Below are 23,792 nucleotides of genomic sequence, written 5' to 3'. Positions count from 1 at the left end.
ATCATGCAGTATGAATACAATTCTTGTAAAATGGTGTATCCATGGTTGTGTGCAATTCTTCAGCCACTTTTCATTCAATCAGAGTGTTTTGTAGAGTTTATACTTCCTTTGTATGATATTCTCCAGCATACATTTTATGGTGTAATTTTATTTTCAATCAAAATGTAAATTAAGCCATTAGTACCAAAAGTTGCAAGATATATCAAAAAGGGTCGTCACTCCTAGGAAATGCTGTTTCATAGAATAAGTCACCAGCAAAATAATTTCAATAAATGATTGAAGACAAAACAGACCCTGAAAACCCTAAGAACCCCTGTCAGGTATACAGTATGTACAATGATAATTTCCTATTTCATATACTGTAAAAGTGGAAATTTTTGCAGTGTTTTCAACCTTTAAATTCTTGTTACATGTGTGAAATATCATATGCTATAGATAAAGTTTAATACTACACTGTAGTCATCAATAGTTAGTGTAATGACGGATGAAAAGCCAAAGATCTGCTTTTCTGTCATTCCAGCTACTTTCTGAGGTACAGAAATTGTTAAGAAAACTTGAAATTCAATTTGATAAAGTTCATGCATTATGTCCTAAATGTATGTGATTGCATACTTTCACATTATTAAAGTGAATGAAAAGAATATTAATCTGAAAGGCCATCAAGTATTGAAATAGAATTCTTACATCACTGTGTTTGCTTTTTTCGTAATAATTTTAAGAACTGATGAACACTGAATATTCACGGCGAGGGGGAGGGGAGTAATAACTTAAACTCTTTCATAATCAATAGATATTAAAGGTCAAGATTTCCTCTCTTGTCCAGGAGTGACTCATATGTATACAGCCTGTACGTACAGTGTACAAATTTGTACATAATCAAGAATAGCCATCCACTGAATGGATCATATCATATGATAGGGAGGTATGGGGTGTGTGTGTGTGTGTGTGCCAAGTACAGTATGTCGTGTATTTGCATTGTGTGAAACATTTTGTGACCGTAAACCAACAGACTGCCAACTTAACATACCATTCGCGACTGAATCGTCAATATTTTCCCTACATGCACGTGCAGCAGAACGTGCAAATGTACATGAACAAAGTACACTTTAGTTCAATCACTGCTCCTGTTCGAACATTTTGCAAACTGCTAATCATACATATGGGTGATCGAAGGACCTTCGACAAGTAGCTACTTGGTGTGTGCCTTCGACTTCGACATTGTAACACAGATAAATGTATGGTAGATATGTTTCTCTTGCTGTTGACATACCTGGGATTCATATCACACTCTGTTGGTGAATGTATATTAGTATTATTAAAGGTAGGGGATACCTTTTACAGACCTCCCAAAATGCAGCAAAACATTAAATATGAACCTCAGGGGACTTGCTTAGGCCACTGCTGAGAAATTTGGAAGTCAACAGTTATCTACAATTTGAATAATGCACAAAACTCAACTACTCAGTAGTTCTGTGTGTCAGCCACACTTAAGCCTTTTTGTTGCAGTCTTCTGTATTTTTGTATCTATAAACACAAATCTAAAAGTATCAGAGCTGATGTAATAACATATAGAGTGTGTGGCAAGAATGTATATAAAAATGTTTGTAAGTTTTGATGAACTTTCTTCACAAAATATACAAGATGGACACACATGCAGTGCATGGGTCTGCAAAGGTAGCCTAGTAATGTACTGGAATTTACGGTGAGCCCCGAAAAAAATTCAATTCAAAATCTAACGGTCAATAAAAATGTACTAAATGTTACCTTCCACTTTCAATACTTTCTGGGAGTTTCTAAAATGATAGTCTCTTCAACATACCACTGTATTTATACAACTCTTCATTTAAGGCATGCAAATGGGATTCCCTACCTTTAAGCAGTTATCTCAAATAAGAATAAATAAATGGTCATGTATGCTTGAATATCAATGTATCTGCAGTGTGTTCAAATCCACACTATGATAATGAGGGCCATGCCAGTGAATAACATATTGACATGAAAATCTTTAATAAACAATAGGAAATACAGAAAAACTCCTGAAACGTTATACATGTACTGTAAAACCACACATTTTCGCACAGTTCAGTTTTGCGAGAGCCAAGATTCGCGATATTAAAATGCAAGTGAAAGTTCTTGATGCTTCACTACGTGGATTGAATGCTAGTGGCAATTCGCAAAAATCTCATGCTGCGAAAACAGGCTGTTGGCTTCAATTCGTGAAAATTTCATGCCTCATATAAATTTGGTTTTGCTTCACAGCACACAACAGTCAAGAAGGCAGACTAGCTGATGCAGATTATGCAGCAGGAAATATCTGACAAGGATAGAGGAATTGATGATACATGACACTGTTGTACAATGTTGTTGTTTTTTTCTAGTTTTAAAAGTCTAGCTATTAAAGAGCAAAAAGCTCCCTCACCCTTGGCAGCACCACAATCTGCTCTGATACACTACCAAGATGGATGTGCAGTAAGTTCAGTATTAAATCTACTCTGGTTTTTAAAAGGCAAAGCATAGTTCTGGTACGCCTGCAAAATTGTCAAATTTCGCTCCAAAATGTTCACGTATGCCTAAGAGATGTGTGGAATAATGCTGTAATAACAAGATATTCGTTGGGTAAAGACCAAAATGTGAAATTTAAACCAAAATGTTCGCATCTCAAAACTTACCCGATCGGGGTCAGGCTAACTCGGAAAAGGGGACAACTCGGTCTCTCTTTGACAGCGGGGCCGAGTTGTCCCTCTGGATTGTACAGTGTTGTACTATGGGAGCGCTTCGCATTTTGGCTGGTCGCAGTTATGGGCTGAGTTGATACAACGTGCACATCAACGAACCTCTTTGGCGCGCCTACAAAATAAATGTGCGTCTATGTATAGAATATGACGATCACAAACTGCGTATTAATTGTCTGAAATAGGGCCTAGTTGTCCCTGAGATTGAGTTAACCTGGATCCTTCTGGAATAAAAGTCGGCATACTGACTTTTATTTTTGATCTCAGAACACTCCGAAACAACTCATCATCCCAGCAAATCGCGTCAACCAGGTAAGTTTCTTGGTAGACTCTTTCGATATATATAGCAAGCAAATATGAAATGTTGCAACACGGGTTCTCAACCCCTTACCAAAATATGTTTTCACTTTAATTCATTAAAGGATGTATTACCTCAAGCAGCGGATGTAGATTCCCTTCATGAATGCACAGTCCCATGAGTCTGGAAAGGCAAAGAGAGGGAGAGTGGAAAAGATGAATAATACACATGTACAGAACATCAAAGCCATTAATCTTTTACAGCATAAATGATACATCATGTTCATTCGTTTGATGGGAGACTAAAAAGTTCAAACAAAAGGGGACTTTTCACCGAAAAGGAGGAGGAAGTGCGAGGAAGATGAATGAACTGCATACAATCAAAGCCACAGGGCATCAAAACATCAAATCATATTTCTATATGAAGCATTTAAGAAAATCAGAATGGATATCTTAAATTGCAGACCTTCTTAACAGCTATTTTCATCAGTTGAACATAACTTTGTTATGTAGAAATCATCTGGATTTTTTTTTCTTCTCTTTGCAAAATTTCAAATAAAAAAAAAAACACACATACAAATACACAAATGCATAAAATAACAATCATGTGATTTTCCTTCCTTGAATCTGAAAGTAGAAATCAGCAAGTATCCATCTTTTAGATGATGCATAATGACCAAAATCATTAAAAAATAACTGGACGCACTCATACCATAAGGACTTAATTGTCTATCTCGAAATATAAAAAAATTTGTGATATAGGGGCCTTCTGAGTGGTAGCACACAAATGGCATCCTTCATACAGGATTTCATGGTTCATGATACATCCTGTATGTTTAACACTCTTTTCCATGAATCCATTGAATAACATATCTGAAGCCTTTGAATTCAATCAACTTATGCATTCAAGTGATCTTACACTTGTACCTCTCACAAAGTTTTTGTGCAAGTTTAAGCCAATCTCTGGCTTTCTTTATTAACTGCATTCTTGCATTATTCAGTTGTTTTCAATGCTGCTTTTAATCATTCTCTTTCAAATATGCACCAACTATTTCTCAAAGAGCTGGTTCTGAAAGCATTAAATGTATTCTGAGACTGAGGTCAGTTTGGCAAGAATTTGGTACTGAATTGAATGGCAAAATAGGAGAATCAACAGCCAAAGCAAAGAGAAAAAAATGCTTTGGAATGGAAACAAAAGCACGAAAGCTGCAGCTCCACACAAAATCTGGAGTGAAACATGACATTTATCAAAACAACGTACATGGTACTTCCAATGTCAGGAAAATCAAAACTATCACTCAAAAACAACTGCCTCTGTTCTTATAATAGATCTACATTCTCCTCTTTACTCTACTTGACACAAGAGGTCAAAAACATGAGAGGTCACGAATACAAGACACTGTCAAAATACACCTGACAGTCGACAACGACATAATGTAGGTGCTTTCCCCGTGGTAAGTTCGCAGGGCTGTAAATCTATTCTCAACAGATATCATGCCATGCCGATGATGGAATTCCAACTTGGAAAAGACAGCATGCCACACTGATGGATACTGCAGTCTCTCACCTCACAGTCAATATCATGTGGAGGAAATTGCGCACATACGTCATACTATAATTTGCTGCAATTTGTGCTATTTCTGCATCATCTACAAATTGTAGATCTCAGATTGTTCTCTATGTAGTGATACTGTCTCAGCCCTACAGTCTGGGGTTAGCAGACGGTATGGGTTTCGGCAAAAACAAAATCATAACTATATCTGCAGCTCTAAATGTTGTTGTGTTTTAAAGAAAGATGAGAGAGAAGAAATGGGGCCCAGCTCTACATATCCACCACTGAAATCTAGATACTTGATACACACTTTCAGATAGTATGTTACATGGATCAGATTGTATTGCAGAGAAGAATCTCATCTATCAATATATCACATCTGCCTTCTGTAAACATTTATGATATATAATATATCACTATCTCTTATGACATGAGAAACATATGACTGCCTCCACATGAAATTTTGTGATTTAAAAGGAGCAGTTGCACAGAGCTGTTCTACCTGATACATTGTGAAAAATTAAAGGAAAGTAAAAAAGGAGAAGAGAGACAGAGAGAGACAAATATTTCCTTCATGATTAAATCAATATCTATCCCATTCTCCCACTTAACAGCAATAAAATGTGTACTACACTTTCAATTGGCTTTTTTATTTCCTTTGACTGTACTTGCCCAATAATTAGTGTACGCTGCCCAAAACACAAAGAGGGTGTGTGAGTGCACAGCAAATGTTGGTGGCAACAATATGAAATGAAATCATGCAATGACTACAAACTCACAATTTAAGCTTTGTTTGCATGCTACACCTAATTCAGGTGAAACTTGTTTTCCTTTCATTGGGAAAAATTGCAACATTACAAAATGTGATGTTTGAGCTTTCCACTTGCAATGAAATGAAAAATCGCCTAAGTTATATAATATTTTTTTTTCCCCAAGGTAATGCTTAAATTCATAATTGACTTGGCAGTCTGCAGCACTCAACTACAGCTACTTGTTGTATGATGCAACAGTACAAACACCACAGGAAGTCTCATGACAAATATTGCAAATATTTTTCTTTTGGCATAACTTTCTTTCCAAAACATGACAGCACATACAAATTTTTAAAAATAATGAACTTTGGTCTGTGATTTTTCTGCCATTTTCTGCAAATTTGATGCAGTTGCCTCGCAAACTTTCACCCGAATCATTTTTCCCCCCTAAATGTGGCTACATTTTACTGGCAAGTGGCAATGTAAATGATGACTCTTTCTTAGCCCAAATTTTCAAGAGTATGGACACAAGAGGTTGTTGCCTAGGAGATGAGGTGGTTTGGAGGAAGAGAAATGAATCCTCCAGCAATGCGGGCTAGCGGAGGAAGTCGGGCTTTTGAAGCAGTGTAAATAGGAGCTTCGGTCACACCTGCCAACTGCAAGAAATTATCTGATCTCCCACGGGGACACCATTATCCCTGCGCAAACATGTATCTTATTGCGGAATCCGGACAGGAAGTCGGCATCGCTTTCACCGTCACATGACGTCGCCTAGCAACCATCCATCTACTGATGAGCAGCAGGCTGGGCGATGGTAGCACATTTTTGTCATTGTATCTTTTTTCTTTCTTTTTTTTAACTTTAATATACTGTCAGTTGACATTCTGTGAGTTCTCATACCCTCATTTTATACACGTAATTTGCATGTGCATTAGTGTATACAGGGATGCATTGAATACAGTTTGCATAGGATATGTTCATAATTGCTTTCAAAATTTGGATAAACAGGGACAAATCTACCACAGATCTAAAACAAAAGTGAAATATGAAATGTCATGATGATGAATCCCCTCTTTGCACCAGACGTACACCATACATATGAGTAGACTAAAAAGTCATATTTTGAGTGCATTTTCAAAATATATTAACAGGAAAGAAATATTGCCAACACAGATCAGAGAGCATTTCATTGAGTGTTTTGTCAGTGATTTTCACTGACAAATTTGCTCTCGGCCAATCAGATGCAAGGATTTCAGTAGCTTAAAACAGCTGTCAGTGACTTGACAAGTTTCATGAAATGCTGCCCAGGGGATTCCCACGGCAACCAAGTGTGTACAGGATGAAAGACTAGCCTAACTGATGCCTCATCCAAGCACACTCTTGGGTGAGAAAAAACAACAACAACCCAAAGCAAACCACTGTCACATGCATATATCAGGGGATCTCCCCTGAGATGTTGCATAATCACCATCTGCGTGACATTAGAAATTATATCCATGGATGCAACTTAAAGCTGACCAACCTCACTGAGCTGCTGAGTACATCATGGTGCACTGTCGTGCATCACGTGAACAAAGATGATTTTTTTCCGGCGTATCGTGTAGGTGGTGCACCAAGATTGAGAAGCTCACCAAATAGGATGGGAAGTGGCGTTGCTGACATGGTTGATTAGTACTAGCTCTGCGCATGTGTACCTGTACTAACAAGCCTGGGGCGCATTAGAAACCACCTAAATTGGAAACCCTTGCTTGATGTTCAATTCTGAGACACAAAAGTCAATATTTGGTCTGTCAAATTGTCAAATCCACTGGTGGAGAGAAGCTTCTGCTTGAACTGATCATTCTCACTTCTCCCAGACATGTGTGGGAGGCTCCTTTCTAGAATCATCAACAAACTTCCAAAACAAGAACAAAGACACTGTATCACACACATACATTGTCCACACTCATACAAAATATTTTTCCAAAAAGCTTCTGGGTTTTTCTCTAGTGCTTGTTGTACATTACTGTATCGTCACACATCAGCGCGTTTTGATATCGCTATAAATGCTGCATACACTACAGTATGTATTTCTTCCGGTTTTGTGGTTTAATCATTGAGTGGGGCTCTCGCTCAAAAGTTTAATCTGAAAAATTAGGTATCATGTAGAAGTGTATTGTAAATCAAAACTATAAGCTAATCATCAAAGTTTAAAAATTCATGTTACTAATACTATTTGAATCTTACAGATTTAAAAAAAAAATGTCATGCAGGCCTAACTAGAGCCAGATACATACCTCTCCCTGATTCACAGTAACTTTGCTTTATTTAGGGCATATCTCACCGGAGACTTTGCCACAACTGCCGCGACTGATCAGTCATTGCGACTTGTGCGATTGGAGAGATAAAACAATGGTCTGCACTCTCACCAAGAAGGAGACTCCATGACAATTTCAGAGATGTCTCCATAAAGATAATGGCCTAATTCATTTCTGCGGAAGTCATGGAGACATCGCTGCAACATCTCTGAGACGTCTCCGCAACGTGCTTGGTAAGTGACTAATGGGTCTCCGCAAAGTTGCAGAGACGTCTCGGAGACCTCATGAATAAAATTAGACTCCGTGACTTGGTCACAACTTGGAGACATCACGGAAATGTCTCTGCAACCAGCGAGAGACTGGAAAAAGACTCTGAAAAATTTAACATCTCAATTTTCTCGTGGCTTCCCAGAGACTTGGCTACATTCCAACAGACGTTGCGGAGACATCTCCGCAACTAGCGAGAGTCAAGTCACAACCAGGTCACCAACCAGTCTCCAGCCCATTAATCTCACACAATTTCTTTTTCTCTCCGTACAACTTGAGAAGAGATTATGTAATATAAAACATCTAGATAAAACAAGCTTCGAACTGAATGAAGGGGGCATTACTGGTATTTGCAGCCCAACTACTGTGTGAAAACGTTATCCCGATTCAGAACGACCCTTTTATTCATCATGAAAAATTTCAATCCGTATGCATACCCATACTTAAAGAAGAACATGTGTCAAAAGATAGAGGTTACAGATATCCATCCACACCTCATTATGCTTTTTTGACTGCTTGCTGGTAGCGCCTGGTACAACTAGAAATATCACTGAAGGTGATTAATACCCCCGCCCCGTGACGACAGTCTTACCCAAGGAAATTACAGCACTTGGTGAAAACATGCATTGAAGACAGTATATGACATGGCATAACACACACTGAGATAACTTATTTCAAAAACAGAATACATGCAATAACAGAGGTTAATGTGTATTGGTACTCGTCAAAAAGTTGTAATCTTACCAGAGTATTGTGTGTGCCACATTTCATAAGCTTTTGTCAAAAACTGAGGAAGTAGTTCAATCCACAAGATCTTTCCTTGATCTTCCGCCATTAATATGCCGTTACCATGGCAACGCAGCTTCCGACACGTCCAAAAAATATGTCTTGCACATCTTCCCACCAAGACCAATGTGTGTGCCACATTTCATGAGCTTCAGTCGAATACAGAGGAAGTAGTTCAATCCGCAAGATCTTTCCTTGATCTTCCGCCATTTATATGCCGTTACCATGGCAACGCAGCTTCCGACACGTCCAAAAAATATGTCTTCCACATCTTCCCACCAAGATCAAGGTGTGTGCCACATTTCATAAGCTTTGGTCAAAAAACTGAGGAAGTAGTTAAATCCGCAAGATCTTTCCTTGATCTTCTGCAATTAATATGCCGTTACCATGGCAACGTACTTTCGGGTACTGTCGAAAAATGCGTCTTGCACATCTACAACCAAAGGCACACATCTGTACCAAGTTTCATGGAAATTGGGCAAAAACTGAGGAAGTAGTTTGCAACACAAAATTTTCCATCATTTTGGCTCATAATATGTGAGCTGTTACCATGGCAACATACTTTTTGTCACTGTCAAGAAATGTGTCATGCTGACCTATATCCTAAGACAAACATTCAATATAAATTCCATGAGAATTGGAAGAACACTGATGAAGCAGTTTTGCCATGAAGCATTTTGCCCTATATTTTACCAATAACATGCCGTTACCATGGCAACGCACTTTTTGCCACTGCGGAAATATGTGTCTTGCACATTAACATATTCAGATGAACATCTGTACCTAATTTCATAAAAATTGATCAAAAACTGTGGGAGGAGTTCGCGACGCAAGATTTGTACCCATTTTTGCCCATAATATGCCGTTACCACGGCAACGTACTTTTGGGTACTGTCAAAAAATACGTCTTGCACATCTACAACCCAAGGCACACATCTGTGCCAAGTTTTATGGGAATCGGTTGAAAACTGAGGAAGTAGTTCGCGACGCAAGATTTGCAACGGACCGACCGCCCGACCGCCCGACCGCCCGACCGCCCGACCGACCGCCCGACCGCCCGACCGTCCGCTGATTCCTATATACCCCCTTCAAACTTCGTTTGGCGGGGGTATAAATATAGTAGCGTTCTAACAAGAAAGATCGGCTGCAACGTCAACTGTATCATCTACAATTTCCATGAAGTGCTGGTATGGAATAACACGGCCCAAATTAGCAGCAGCCTTGTGGCCTCCAAGGGTGACCAGAAAATAATCGTCATGGAACATCAGACAGCAACCTTGAAAAACAAGAGAACTGTACTATAGATTAACATTGTCCGCATACACTTCTATGTACACTGTATAGATGCAGGTGTTTCTCCAGACATCCACTTCATTTTAAATTTCCACGAAGAGTCTTTCTTGATAACCCCTCTGAATGTACTGTACAGGTATGCAAGAGAGCACCCGCACACCATGCATTTGATTTCCATCAGCCACGCACAATTAACAAGGACAATTTTTGTTGAGTATAATCAAGTGTTTATCCTTTATTTTTCTGTGGGGTGCAACCAATATTTGATGGGCAATAATTTCCAAAGCCCCTCCTGCGGTATGAACTCTTGTAGCATTGGGAAATTGTAAAATGGTGAAAAAGAGAGTATTGAACAGACACTCAACCTTCAAAGGGGACAGTCAATGGCCATTCAAGCCCAAGGGGCATTCAATGGGAAAAGCCTTACTTTTTGCAATTTCTAATGACATTAAAGTGCAATTCTCATTGCAAAAATTTGGGTTGCAATTGCGGTTGCATCTTTTTGATTCAGCGTCCTCACTATATAAAAAAGAAACTAAACTTTTTGTGTCGCTATTAGAGAGAACCAACCTGTGCATATTATGAATGGTATTGCTTTTATTCACTTAGTGTACATCTCAATGCCAATTCAATATACAAAGTGTATCATGGGACACTAGAGCATGGTAAAGGATAGCAAGGAGGGACTGCATGGTACATTGTGGAATGTAAAATCTTGGAAGTTCTTGGCAGTCACCGTTATCACTGCACACCTAGACTTTTTGCAAGAAATCACACAAATTTGTGCAATTTGGATTGCAATCCAAATCTCACAAAACACATTATTCTGTTGTCACACTAAAAATTTGAAAATTTGGATAGTGAAAAAAAAATTTGAGTGCAATTACAACAGCATTAATGTCAAACATTTTACACCAGGAGTTTGGATGTCCAGACTATGGAATTTCTCTCTGTGATAATTACCTCCGCGAAGGGGGGAGGTTATGTTTTCGTTACCGTTTGTTTGTTAGTTTGTCCACGTGCAAAATAACTCAAAAAGTAGTTAACGGATTGGGATGAAACTTGCAGGAAAGGTTGAGAATGACATACAATTGTAAGTAACAAACGATTAACTTTTGGTACACTATTGTAGTGATCCAAGAATTTTTGGGGAATTTATGAAGGATTTTTGATATTTTGGCAGGTAGGGTCAATGAACTTGGGAGTTCAGGCTGCGCGTATTTGAGGTTTGCATGCGCCCACTAAAGTGCGTGCTCTAGTTTCTGCTAGGGCAGGGCGCGCCATGCAGCTGAGGGTTTACGATGTACAGTAACAAAGCCTTCTATATTGGGAAATCAGCACGTACAAAAAAGTGTATGGAAATCACTGATCTCTATGGAAGAGCAAGATCATCATTGGAAAGTAGCTGTTTGGCGGAGGTCTGCGCTCTCAGAGTGCTTTTCTAGTTATATTAAGGTAACTATTATTTCAAAATAGTTTTAAACTCAGCTCTGCAGTGTATCATGGTCCATTTTCTTGTGCCAACCTGCTGGAGGCAGTTTCTGGAACAGGTTTTACCTGTTCTGGGCTCTGTGTGAAAGTAACTCAAAGTCTAGGCTGGAAAACATAAGCCAGAGCAGTTGTATACCTGTAGGTATCAATCATTTACAGTATGTTCACACATATCACCATAGCCTTGATCGCAGACTCTTAGAATATTTTGTAAGACCCAACACAAGTCACACTGATGTTGAGCATACCTCCTGGCAAGTATGTACAGTAGCTCTGATAAAAGAACAAATAATATAAACATTACAAACAGGTATGTGCATCTACAGATCATGCCATAGTCTCTTTTACATAATAATACAAAGTCTTTGCCAGAGAGGCCCACTCTACTGGTGCAAGATACAAGAGCTACTCAAAGTATCACGGCTTTCATCGCACCGCAATCACACACTCCCGACCGAAAAGCGGCTGAGAGTGGTGATCTGCTCGAATTAATCACTTGGGCAGCCATCTAGAGCGGTGTTGACATACGCAACAACGGCCACAGCACTAGAGAGTACTTGGCGAAAAGATAACCGGATAAATGGAAATGAGGAGGCATCGAAGGACATGAGACAAAGCATGTCTTGCAGATTTCCGCTTCCACTGAATTTTTCATGTCAAACAGTTTTTGACTTCCTTTATCTCTCAATCTGTCTGTCTCTCCCTTCCTTTTTTCCCCTAATCTCTACAGCTCAATGCACTGGATTAAGTATTTTGCTGGAGCCCAGGATTACACTAACAACAGTACAAAGAACTGTTTAGAATCTGCAGATGACAGAAAATTGTTTTTGTAACAGGTGGCCTTAATCTTTCAAACTAAGCCTCTCTTTTTCAGATGATTATAAAGCTTGAGGAGTGCTACATGTAGCCTCTATAAATTATTTGTTGTAATCGTGTATTAAACTGGACAGATTATACAATATATGTAAAGCACATATTGCACTCTACATGAACTGCCTCATGCACTACAGTACGGTTATCTATATTTCTAAGACAAATGTCAAATAATGTGACATTTTCTTTTTCATTTTGATACCCCTTCCAATAACAAATTTCGATGGTCAGAACTCTCCAAGCGCCATCAGTCACTAAGGCTGCAGTCTGGACAAAGCCTACATGTATATGGTCTGGCTTCTGAGCGCTGACCTCTGACAAAGCATTCTTTCTGTTTAGGCTTGAGTATGTTCGAAGCTTCTCAGCCTCAATATCACCATTTTCCAGACCTTGCTTCAAACTGCATACAGTACAACATGATACTGTTATTGTACATGTATACAATAAAAAAAACAACAACAACAAAACAGACTACCATCCTTGTGATTGCGTAAGGCGTTAGATGCAATCTACAGTCTGTTAAACTCTGCGGTTATGCAATGTGGCTCGGACTCTGTAGGATTGTGTACAACTTATGTATGCACAGGCATTGCTATCTACTGAAGACAGTAAAATGCCATGCCAGTTGGTGGTGTAGTCTCGTCTCCAGACTGGCAGGAGTGTTACTGTCATAACATGTTGTAAATGTTGTGGGTTTGAAGTATAGAATGTAATTGCAGGTTCACGATTATCAATATAAAATGGAAATCAACATGGAACATTTCAAAATAAAATACTCGAATCCAGAAACAAGGAAATACATCATGCTGAAAACGAACTGTGCAAATGTATAATCTTTATTTCAAACAACTAGGGAAGCAAAGTTTGAAAGGGGGGGGGGGGGGACTTTCAACAAAATTTCACAGTTAAGGGTACCAAGATTTGTTTGAGGCATGTGTATTGTGCAAATGATCATAAATTGAGTCCTAATATGAAAGCTTTTCAGTAAATACATGAAGTACATCAAAACACAATGTAAGCACTCTTCCTACTGTAGACAGTACTTTCAAAGTACTAACTTGTCTTTAACATCCTTCAGGCATCACTAAGGAGCACATTATTCATCCCTTTCACTTGCAACATTCTTTTTCCCCCTCAAGTGAGTATTAAAATTCTCTTGCACTGATGCACATTGGTGTATAAAGCTCAGCTCTGCAGACCAGGAACATTCTTTCCCATCAATCTGTAGTTTGATGGCCACTTTCACTAAAAGGCTGTCCTTCAGTTTAAATCTTTTACCACTCTATTTGTTATAAAACTTTCTTCCTCCTTGCTATACCAAACACATGGAAAAAGTACAATTTTCAGTTCATGGAAAGTCTACTGTTCAAGTACCAGACTGGTGTCCCCATTAAAATGACACAATTAGACCTGAACTACATTGTAACGAGCTCATGGTGATATCAGCTCCAAACTATTCAAACAATGATGGGAATTCTTATGTTTACGAATTCCATGGGGCTGACACCATGCTTCTGGGCAGGAAATCTCTGCAGAGGCAGCTGTCTGTTCCCACCCCATCATACACACACATAATATACACTTTTAATACACACACACACACACACACACACACACACACACACACAGGGAGACATGTGCACACTGTAACAAAAACATGCTCTACCCCTCTCTCTCTCCTCCTTTCTTTATGTGCACACACACACATACACACACAATACTGTTGTATATTATCGTTCTTCATCCCTTCCTCTCCCTCTCTCTCTCTCCTTCTTTCTCTCTTTCACACAGAGGCATTCCTGCATAAACTATGCACACTACAATGTATCTTCTTTTTTGTTTTCATATACAGTGTAACAATACCCACAAAACACCTCTCCCTCACATACACTATCTCTCCTTTTTAAACACACTCAGATACACACACACAAAATACACAGGTCTATATAGTGATTATACAATATAGTATTTTAATATTTTTCTCTCCCTATTTGTATTGGACAGGCCACATACCAGCAGTTGCCTGTGTTCTGATGGAGACGATACTCAGAACCATTCTCCGTTAACAAAATAATCGCTGCATTTAACAAGAATTAGGTTTGACATCAAACACCAAAAAAAAGCAGGCCTGATACCTGATTAGTAGCTTTCATTTGGCTGATTAATACTAGTTAGAGTGTGCTTACTTGTGTTGGAACAGACAAACTTCTACAATCACATGTTCTGTTTATATACACTTCATAGTTTGGCATAATTGTATGAGTCATACTGTACATGTAAAATGTTTACTCTGTTTGAATGGGAAAATTTTGCTATTTGGAGCATGTGGAAAATATGTTATCCTTTAACTATGTGACGACTGCCAATTGCAAAGGTACAGTACAATGTCATGTATGATCACGATCAAATATCCAGTCATTTGTGATGGGGGCAACATTAATGCTATTCAAATATTAAAAAGCATTTTTAGCATTGAAATGTTGAGAAAAAAACAAAACCATCATATTCTAGGTTCTAAACTATGTAATCATTGTAAAAAAAAACTTTGTACACACACTTTACAGTAGTGTACAAAATAAAATGTACAATGTTCACAGTAAATTTCTCATGACCACTTCATCACAAAAGACCATACTACAACTCTATTCAACATACATTGTATTATACCAAATGTCTTGCATACCATTATAACAAAAGGTCATTCTTGATGACCAAAAAGCTTTGCCTAGGCTTACCGAGAATGATAGTAAAAGCAAATTACATAAACTGAATTCCAGGTGCAGAACTCTAGTAAATTTAGAATACATCTGTTGGTGAATTAAACAACTTGCAATTATACTGTACACTTGTAGGTCCCACGTGGACTCCCCCCCCCCAAAAAAAAAAATAAAAATAGATAAATAAATAAATAAATAAAAAATAAATAAATAAATAAATAAATTAAAAAAAAAAATAAATTAAAAAAAATAAAAATAAATAAATTTTAAAAAATACAACAACAACCACCAATCAAAAAACAAACAAACAAACAACTAAACCACAAAACAGAAGAAATACATTACAAAGATAGAAAGTGTTGATGAAATGGCCTAGGGTGACCTGAATTGCATCTTTCAGATCACTGCCTAACACAATACATGTATATGATAATTTGTGAATTCACCTTTGATAGACCTGCTCCAAAACCAAACCCACAATTTACTGACAGTGACAGTGAGCGAGTGTCTGGGTGCAACCAATTTGGTCCACAGGCAGACAAAATGTGATCATGACATCTACAGTCAATGTCAGACATTCACTGCATTCTCGGGATTCCTAAGTCTTCAACGATTACATACTGTCTGCGTTATCCGCAAATAGTGTACCGGTATGCAGCTCTGCAGTTCATCAAGTCTACAAGATGCTATATGTACGCGTAGATTGTATGCAGATGTTCTCCATCTATAAAACTCCTTTGCACTGTATCTAATTTGTTGCCAATTACTTTGAAATACACACATGCAGCTGCTGTCTACAGTGTGTAAAGTACTCAGTGTACATAACGAGTGTACTGCTGTCATCTTGTCCAGTATAACGAGCATTTGTATAAACAAACCAATGATGTCTGAACCATAGACTAGTATTGTATCCTTGGCTCTGTGTGTATGTGTGTGTGTGTGTGTGTGGAGGGGGGCATGTGTACAAGAGTATTTTGAAGCTCAGACAATTTGAAGTGTGCTGTGTGCTAGCCTCACCTCAACCGTCTTCAACATTTTTTATTTAGACTGTAAAAATATCTGGCAAAGTGCCAGTAGCCACATGCAACGTATAGTGTAGGACAACTACACAGCATATATTCTGTAGTACAATGCAGTTTTTATGCCCCATAGGGAAGTGACAATGAATGAACAATTGCTACATTCTCCGCTGCCATTGTATGAAACTCGTGAGAAAGTTCAAAGACCAGCTTTTCTCCCCTTTTTCTCAACTCCAAGGTAAACACAAGAGGACTTTGCAGTCAATGTGTACAGTCATTCAGTTGGTATTCCCTGTCACTGACGATGACATCTTTTAATGCCAGGAGTGTGATCTTTTTAAAAAAACCACCAAATACGATCTAACAAAGAGCTTTGCATTCCTGGGTTGGGATATGTAATGATGCGGCAGTACTATTAGTAGCATGTTAAACATGACTTCTTGACTGGTTAAACCAGCATTCAAATCGTCGATATGGAGTATACAACAAATTACGAACTAAAAATGGGTTCTTCTTTCTTCATAAGACCCCCCCCCCCCCCTTGGGAACAGTGCGATTTGCGAGTTCGCACTCTGAAAGAACAATGCAAAATTCAGTCTCTTGCTTTCATTGGCACCTTTAAGGCCACCATACTGTTGAGGCAACCACTGTGATGGATTAGCCTGACAACACTGTGATCCATAAGGGTACACACACACACACACACACACACACACACACACACACACACACACACAACGATAATAGAACATAAAAAGCATGATGAATGGTGGTACATTTGTCTGGGCGACTCACGCGACTAATTCTCCTCAATTACAGAACAAATGATTACGCTCCGATCCAAGCACTTAATTTATCTATGATAATTTGAATTTCTTGTTCTCATGTGCTACTGACACTGAATAACTAAACTATAATTGTAGAAATGTTTGTTTGCTTTCTTCTTTGAGCAGGAGAGCTTGTTTCTACCAACAATGTACAGCCCTGCACATCATTTGCTTACAATAAATGACTGTCAATTCATTAGAAAACAGATGACTTTCAATTTATTTGATAGCAAAATTACTATAAAGTCATTTGACAACAAATTGCTATTAATTTCATTTCAATAACAAATTAGTACACATTTATCTGACAGCAAAGCTCTTCAAATTCTGCTTGACGATAAATAATACTATGAATTCATTTTATAAACACAATGTGAGAGTGAAAAGTACTGTGGCAAATTTCGTACTTGTACTTGATACCAACCTTTACAGATCAAGCATTCATGCAGAGACAACATTCAAACATATTTTTTTGGGGGGGAGGGGGATATCTAGCAACCACGAACTGTGGTAGTATTGAGTGAGTATGTTATAAAATGGGTTCAAGAATGTAGCCAATTAGAAGCGCTGAAATGAGTCACGTGTGCGTGGGTTAATTTCTCACTAACATCCACGGCCTGACGTCACAATGTTTACACTAGCAGTGCGCACTCAATCAGTTGTTACAAGTGCGTCGCGCGCTACTATTACGCGCTGTCTATCCTGTAAACAACTTCTAGTTCGGGCTGCCTGCCGGCCGGCCTTTCTTATTTGCATATTCTATGTGTGGCGTACGTACAGTACTTATATGTGCGGGATTTCCAAGTGCGACGTGCGTAAATGTTTGGGACGAACATCTTCGGACATCTTACAAAGGTACGTGAAAAATGCTGTTAGTTTTCGACCCATTTTATAAAACAAATGATGCACAGGATTATTTCGTGGCGTTAGTGGAGATGCGCTACATCTCCACTAACACACTCTATCCTGTGCATCATTTGTATACTAGCACACTAATGCATTTTCCCTATTGGTATACAGTAAACCTCGGATAAGTCGACGTCGAGTGAGTCGAAAATCACTTAACTCGAAGCAAAATAAAAAGTCCCGATTTTTCCCTATGTATTTTCTCTAAGAAATATTTGGATAAGCCGAAGTACGAGAGTCGAATTTCGGCTGTGTCGAAGTAAAACATTCAGTCCCTTTTGTACAAAATATACGTAGTTTACATCACTTGAGCCGAAGAAGATTTGTCTGGCATTCTCATTACATTTAGAAGAGAACAAAAAAATCGGCATGTCGCAGAACCCCGTCCCTGGCCTGCTGCAGGTAAGCATGCACACTCACCGTACCGCTCTGCACGCATGTCGAATACATACACATGTATACTAGTACATGTTTACACACAGCACATCGATCCATATACCCGGTACTTTATCCATACACACAGCACATCCATACTTTATCCATGTCAAGCCAGAACTCCTTGGTCAACCAATCGCTGCTTTAATATTTTAGTGACAGGCCAAGTGGGCGGAGCTTGTTTGTGCGTGCCTGGCTGGCTGTATAGTTTTGTTCAATGGAGGTGGGATGGGCCTGGGAGAGTGTTTGTCTCAGGGTAGGGTGACAGAGATGTTGCACCATAGACATAGCACATCGGCACATTGCCACATTACAGCGCAGACATTCTCAGAACTACGTTTAACTACTAGTATTGATACAAATTCCATGTTCAATTTAGAACAAAAAAAAAAAACATTATCTTCAAGAACAGACAAATTTGAATGCAAACACACATACGCACGCACGCACACACACACACACACACACACACACACATATGCATGCAAATGTACTATAATACATGTACATAACTGTGAGTCGAAAAAAAATCGACTCTCGCGAGAGTCGAATTTCACTTAAGTCGACGCATTTTCGTCAGTCCCGAGAGCTTCGACTCATGCGAGGTTTACTGTAGTCCTGTACTCTTTTTTTTTTCTTTTTCTTTTGTTTTTTTACAGTACCTGCTGTGTCGGACCAGTAAATTTAGCAATCCCTGAAAAGTTGCTGATCCAACAGTGATTTTTTTTTTTCCGACCGTCGGACCAGTGACAGTGCTCAGCATTGCTGTATCAAATTTCTGTATTCCCTCATTGTACCCGTGCAGGATGTTCTATATAGACTACAGGAGTTAATAGTTGTGTGACAGTATGGATGCTTCGAGAGAAGATTTTTAAAGATTCCTTAATTTGGGGGGGGGGGTATTAGGCCTCCTGGGGGCCCCCAAGGAGGGGCAATGGTGCCCATTTGAACAAACTGAGATCCTATCCCCCTAGGGATGCTACCTAACAAGTTTTGTGAAAATCGGCGATGGGGTTTTCATGAAGATTGAAAATGTAAAAAGTTGATACACATACTGGACGCCGGACACCGGACGCCGGACGCCGGACGCCGGAGGCCAGATGCTGGACAAAGAGTGATCGCAATAGGTCACTTGAGTTTTTGGCTCAGGTGAGTTAAAAAGCTAAAATGGAGGGGGCGGGGGGGGGGGGGGAGATGGACATCCGCTCCAACCCACCCCCTACGGGTGCTTTGCTAAATCGCTGTTTCTCACTCCCAGCCAGCTGAGAAACACAGCATCTCTGCATTATACCTGTGTGAGTCTTGAAGCTGAGAGATTTGGTTCATAGGTCCATGGTTCAACTTACCTGACAATGTTTGGGTGCGACACGCGACACATGAACTGGATTTCGTGCTGCACGTTGTCCCAGTTGTTCTCGCACGTGTTAATCTTTGCCGCCAGGACTTGGCCTGTACAATGGTGCTGCACCTGTGGATATTATCAAAAAGACAGCGTTGGAGAGGGATTTTTTAATTCTTTTTTTTTTTAAGGGGGAAATTCAGACAGCAAATACAGTGTACAAAATTGGTGTATGCATGGATGACGAGAAGGAACAGAGAGATAGAAATTGAGTGAACGAAAAACAGACAGATGGAGGCAGAAGCTGGGATAGACAGAATTCACATATTGAGTGCTCCTGTTATTTGTTCACAACACGCTTTCCACTTCTACTTTATGTATAAAAACACACTGAAAGATATGATTTTTATTCATGCCATACAGTTGTTGATGCCGACAAAAAACATTGTCTTGATTTAAAAAAAACAACAACTCTATTCGAGTCCTTTTCTATTATATAAAAAAGGAAGTAACAGCAGGGTGTGAGAATAGAGATAAATCACACTGTCACTTTATGATTTTTCTTGCAAAGTTTTGTGTGGAATTACAATTGTAGACCAGTTACCTAATGGTAACTTTGTGATTTCTATTCCAGTAGGCCTAAATATGACCTAAGTGTCACAATGCCCTGTTACCCAGAATATTTTTCATTGAAAAGCTCAACAAAATGTGCTTCATTGTTGTGTCACCATGACAATAGATACATTGATATCATATATGGAGTAGAGAGGGGTGGAGGGATTTCAAAGTAATCCTTTATGATAAAGCACACATAAACAGCATGAAAATAAGGGGATAATGTACATAAATGTACAGTACATTGCATATCATACAAGTACATTTTGTACGTTGTATACTGTTTTAGTCCTCAGAATATTTTTGGTGGCTGTCGCTGTGAGTGGAAGAAAAGTAGTTTCTGTCACCTGATTCTTTCAGACAAATGCCTTTCTTTTTAGATACAAGTTTTTACACATTTGAATTCGCATTAAAGGGATCGTATAGTTTTAGTTGAGACCTAATTTCAGGTTTCTAACTTTTTTTTGGTGAGATAATGAGAAACCTCTTATGAAATATGAAAGAGCATGTAATTCGCGATGGGGAATTCAATGTTTACTTTTTGATGAAAATTGGTTTTGAAATGGCTGAGATATCCAAAACAGAGCGATTCTTATAAGTGTGGGACCCACACTTTATTACGATCGCTTTGTTTTACTTTGTTTTGGGATGTTTCAGTCATTCCAAACCCGATTTTCATCAAATAAACTTTGAATTCCTCTTAAAATGGTATGCTCTGTACTATTTCATAAGTGTTTTCTTGGTATCTCGCAAAAAGTTAAAAGCCCAATTCTCATTTTCACCAATACTGTACTATCCCTTTAAAAAAATAATTAGCTGAAATAAAACCCAAAGGCAGGCTACCCTCTTTAAATGCATTCATTTAAGAATGTGTGCATAAAACTTGGCTTCAGCTATGAAATGCATTGACTGACTTCGCTGAGAGCAGATGGTCTCCTATTCACTTCCATAGATTATAGTATCACAAGATACTACTGATCACAGTGTAGCACTTTCACACTGGAAATACATCCACAGACTAACAGACATCCACAGACGACTAAATTTGACAGCAGCTTCAGTTGTCATAAAATTTTCAGATGCTGAAATGTCAAGGTGTTTGCTCTGTAAAATGCTAATCACCTCCCTCCCGACTGACCCACGGGAAGAAAATGTCTCACCTTCACTTCTTCAATTACCCCATCCCCCCCAAAAAAAACCTTTTATATCACCCTACCCCCTCCCCTTAACAACTTTTTGTCCCTTTCCCATACTATCACAAAGTTACACATACACACACACACAAAAAAAAAAACATAACAAAGATAAATTCTAGGCCACTGATCACTTTAGCCTTGGCAGTGATTTACTTCAAGTCCAGTGGCTTCACACCCAGTCGCTCCCATGGCTAATCTAGCATACATTTCCGGAACACCCACAAAGGTATTAACTGTATCAGCTGAAACTATAAAATGATGAAAAAGGCTCCATCAGTCAATGATGTACAAAGGACATGGAATACAATCAATGCCATTATGCCAACAGCTCATCGATACCACAGATGATGCCATATTAAATGCTACATACTGCTTGCAATCTGCAGTCTCCCTATATTGTAAATGTATTAATTTGTCAAATTCACAGGTTTCCCCAAAATTCTTTTTGTATGTCAAACAGTGTTATGGGGAATTCCTATTTTTTTTTCTTTCTCTGCTAGAAGTGCATCATTTGTCATTCTATGCAAGCGTCAGGCTAAATTATGTACAGTGTATGACTAATAACAAACAGATACAGTGATTGTGTACAGTGTGTATACAGTGAAGCAGTCAATGTTATGAATGTGACATTAAAGGCGTAATTTACCATTCGCAGATGAATCAAAAACCCAGCTTTAGTGCTTCAAAGTAGTTCTAAAATGTGAGTTAGGAATAGAAACAACCAATGTAAATATTTGAACCACTATAATCGATGTCAATTATTGTTAAATATACTACAAAATGTGAAAAATAGTTATAATAAAAATGTCTCCAGATGAAACCGCCTACAGTTATGGTTTCATGAGAAAAATGGTGACATCTCCTTATATTTTAGGCTTTATTGCAAACATTTTATATGGTAGGATGTTTTGTGACAGAACTGACCAACACATTTGTGCATCAAAAGTGATATCTTGAACATTTTTTAAATCACTGCTCCCAAAGGTAAACAGGACCTTTAACTTGAAAGGGTACAAATTTCCTGATGTAAATATCTCACAGCAAACCATAGGAAATATTCAAAGTTCTCATATTCATATAAAAAGCTTTGAAGAGGAAATTAGACAAATACAGTATAAAGGCTTTCAGTTTCATACAGATCTTCATTACAAATATGTACAGTGTAAGGAATGTGTGGTTTGAGCTACAATATTTGGCACTTGAATGGCATTGAAGTGATGTTGGGCAACCTTTTTACAGATAATTATAGAAATTTCAGTGAAAATTGGGAGAGGTCATATCGATTTAATAAGGAGAGATATGTTCACAAATTACTGAGTAAATTGGGAATGCCAATAACAAATCAGGTTCAGGTAAGGAATAATCTCTCTTTCAAAATACTTTTTGATATATCCTCAACGAGAATCTGTCTGTAATGTACAAATATGTATCGATAAAGCAGAACATGACACATGACCGAGATACATCAAAGTTTTGAAATACAATAGACTGTAGACCTATATGAAAATCTGTAAAAAGTGGAAAATATTAATTCATCAGGGGTCCACTTCTTACAGATATTTGCAATGGAGACCACTGCTACAATACTCATTGTGAACTACATTTGTACGTGTAGATGACCCCGTATTAAGATACGTACATGTTTCCATGGAAACTGCTGATATTGCAAAGACGTAAGCTACAATCATAGCAAAGTAAATGTGAATCAGATGCCCCTTTATACATGTGTACGATTGTAAACTGGCTTCCAACATTGCACAAACAATATTTCATCAGCCAAGCAACCATTACAAGCAAACTTTCCAGGCATTCCTTACAACAAATACCAAGTTCATGTCATGTGAAGGCTTCCAATCATCTGTCAAATCTAATCATGGCTTCAATATCAAGAAATACCAAAATATAAAACTGTCCTCTCCAGTGACTTTGCATGTACTGTATCATACAATCCATAATGCAGTCATATTATCCAAAATTGGGTACATGGTGGTTTTACTCCTACACATTTAAAAAAAAAAATTACAGGTTAGACTACAATCGAGCATTCTGATAAAAATGAAATTCCCTTGGCAGGTTACCAAGATGATTAATGGGTTTAAAGGAAAAAAAAAATGGTGATATTATAGCAGAGAGGGAAAACAAACAAAAATCCAACAACCTCTACCATGGAAACCAGGCAAGAGGGTCAAAATTCTACCCCCTCATGATGCTGACCTTTGACATTAAGGAATGTAAAACAAACTTTGGGGAGGGGGATCTGTAGAAATACTAGAAATGTCGCTATGGCGACTGGTATGCCTCCGCCATAATGCATGATTCTCCTAATAGGTCTATAGTACATGTGGACAATGTGTGATTACATTTTCACAAAATTGGCAAAATATTAAAATGACATGTT

The 23,792-nt window shown here is 38.4% G+C and overlaps 1 protein-coding gene across 1 annotated transcript in view; it reads right to left on the bottom strand.

The window, feature by feature from the left end:
- The window catches only part of LOC139719242 (dual specificity testis-specific protein kinase 2-like), a 90,928-nt gene that overhangs the window by 51,992 nt on the left and 15,144 nt on the right, over nucleotides 1-23,792 (bottom strand). The window contains exons 3-4 of the mRNA XM_071630671.1: nucleotides 19,591-19,712; nucleotides 3,165-3,213 (exon numbers count right to left, since the gene is read on the bottom strand). Coding sequence (XP_071486772.1) covers nucleotides 3,165-3,213; nucleotides 19,591-19,712 — 171 coding nt within the window. The remainder of the gene's footprint in view (nucleotides 1-3,164; nucleotides 3,214-19,590; nucleotides 19,713-23,792) is intronic.

Source organism: Diadema antillarum, unplaced genomic scaffold, assembly GCF_040938485.1.
Source record: "Diadema antillarum isolate AM-2024a unplaced genomic scaffold, OU_Dant_1.0 scf00000107, whole genome shotgun sequence".
Classification (NCBI taxonomy): Eukaryota; Metazoa; Echinodermata; class Echinoidea; order Diadematoida; family Diadematidae; genus Diadema; species Diadema antillarum.
This window is presented reverse-complemented; position numbering and strand designations above follow the sequence as displayed.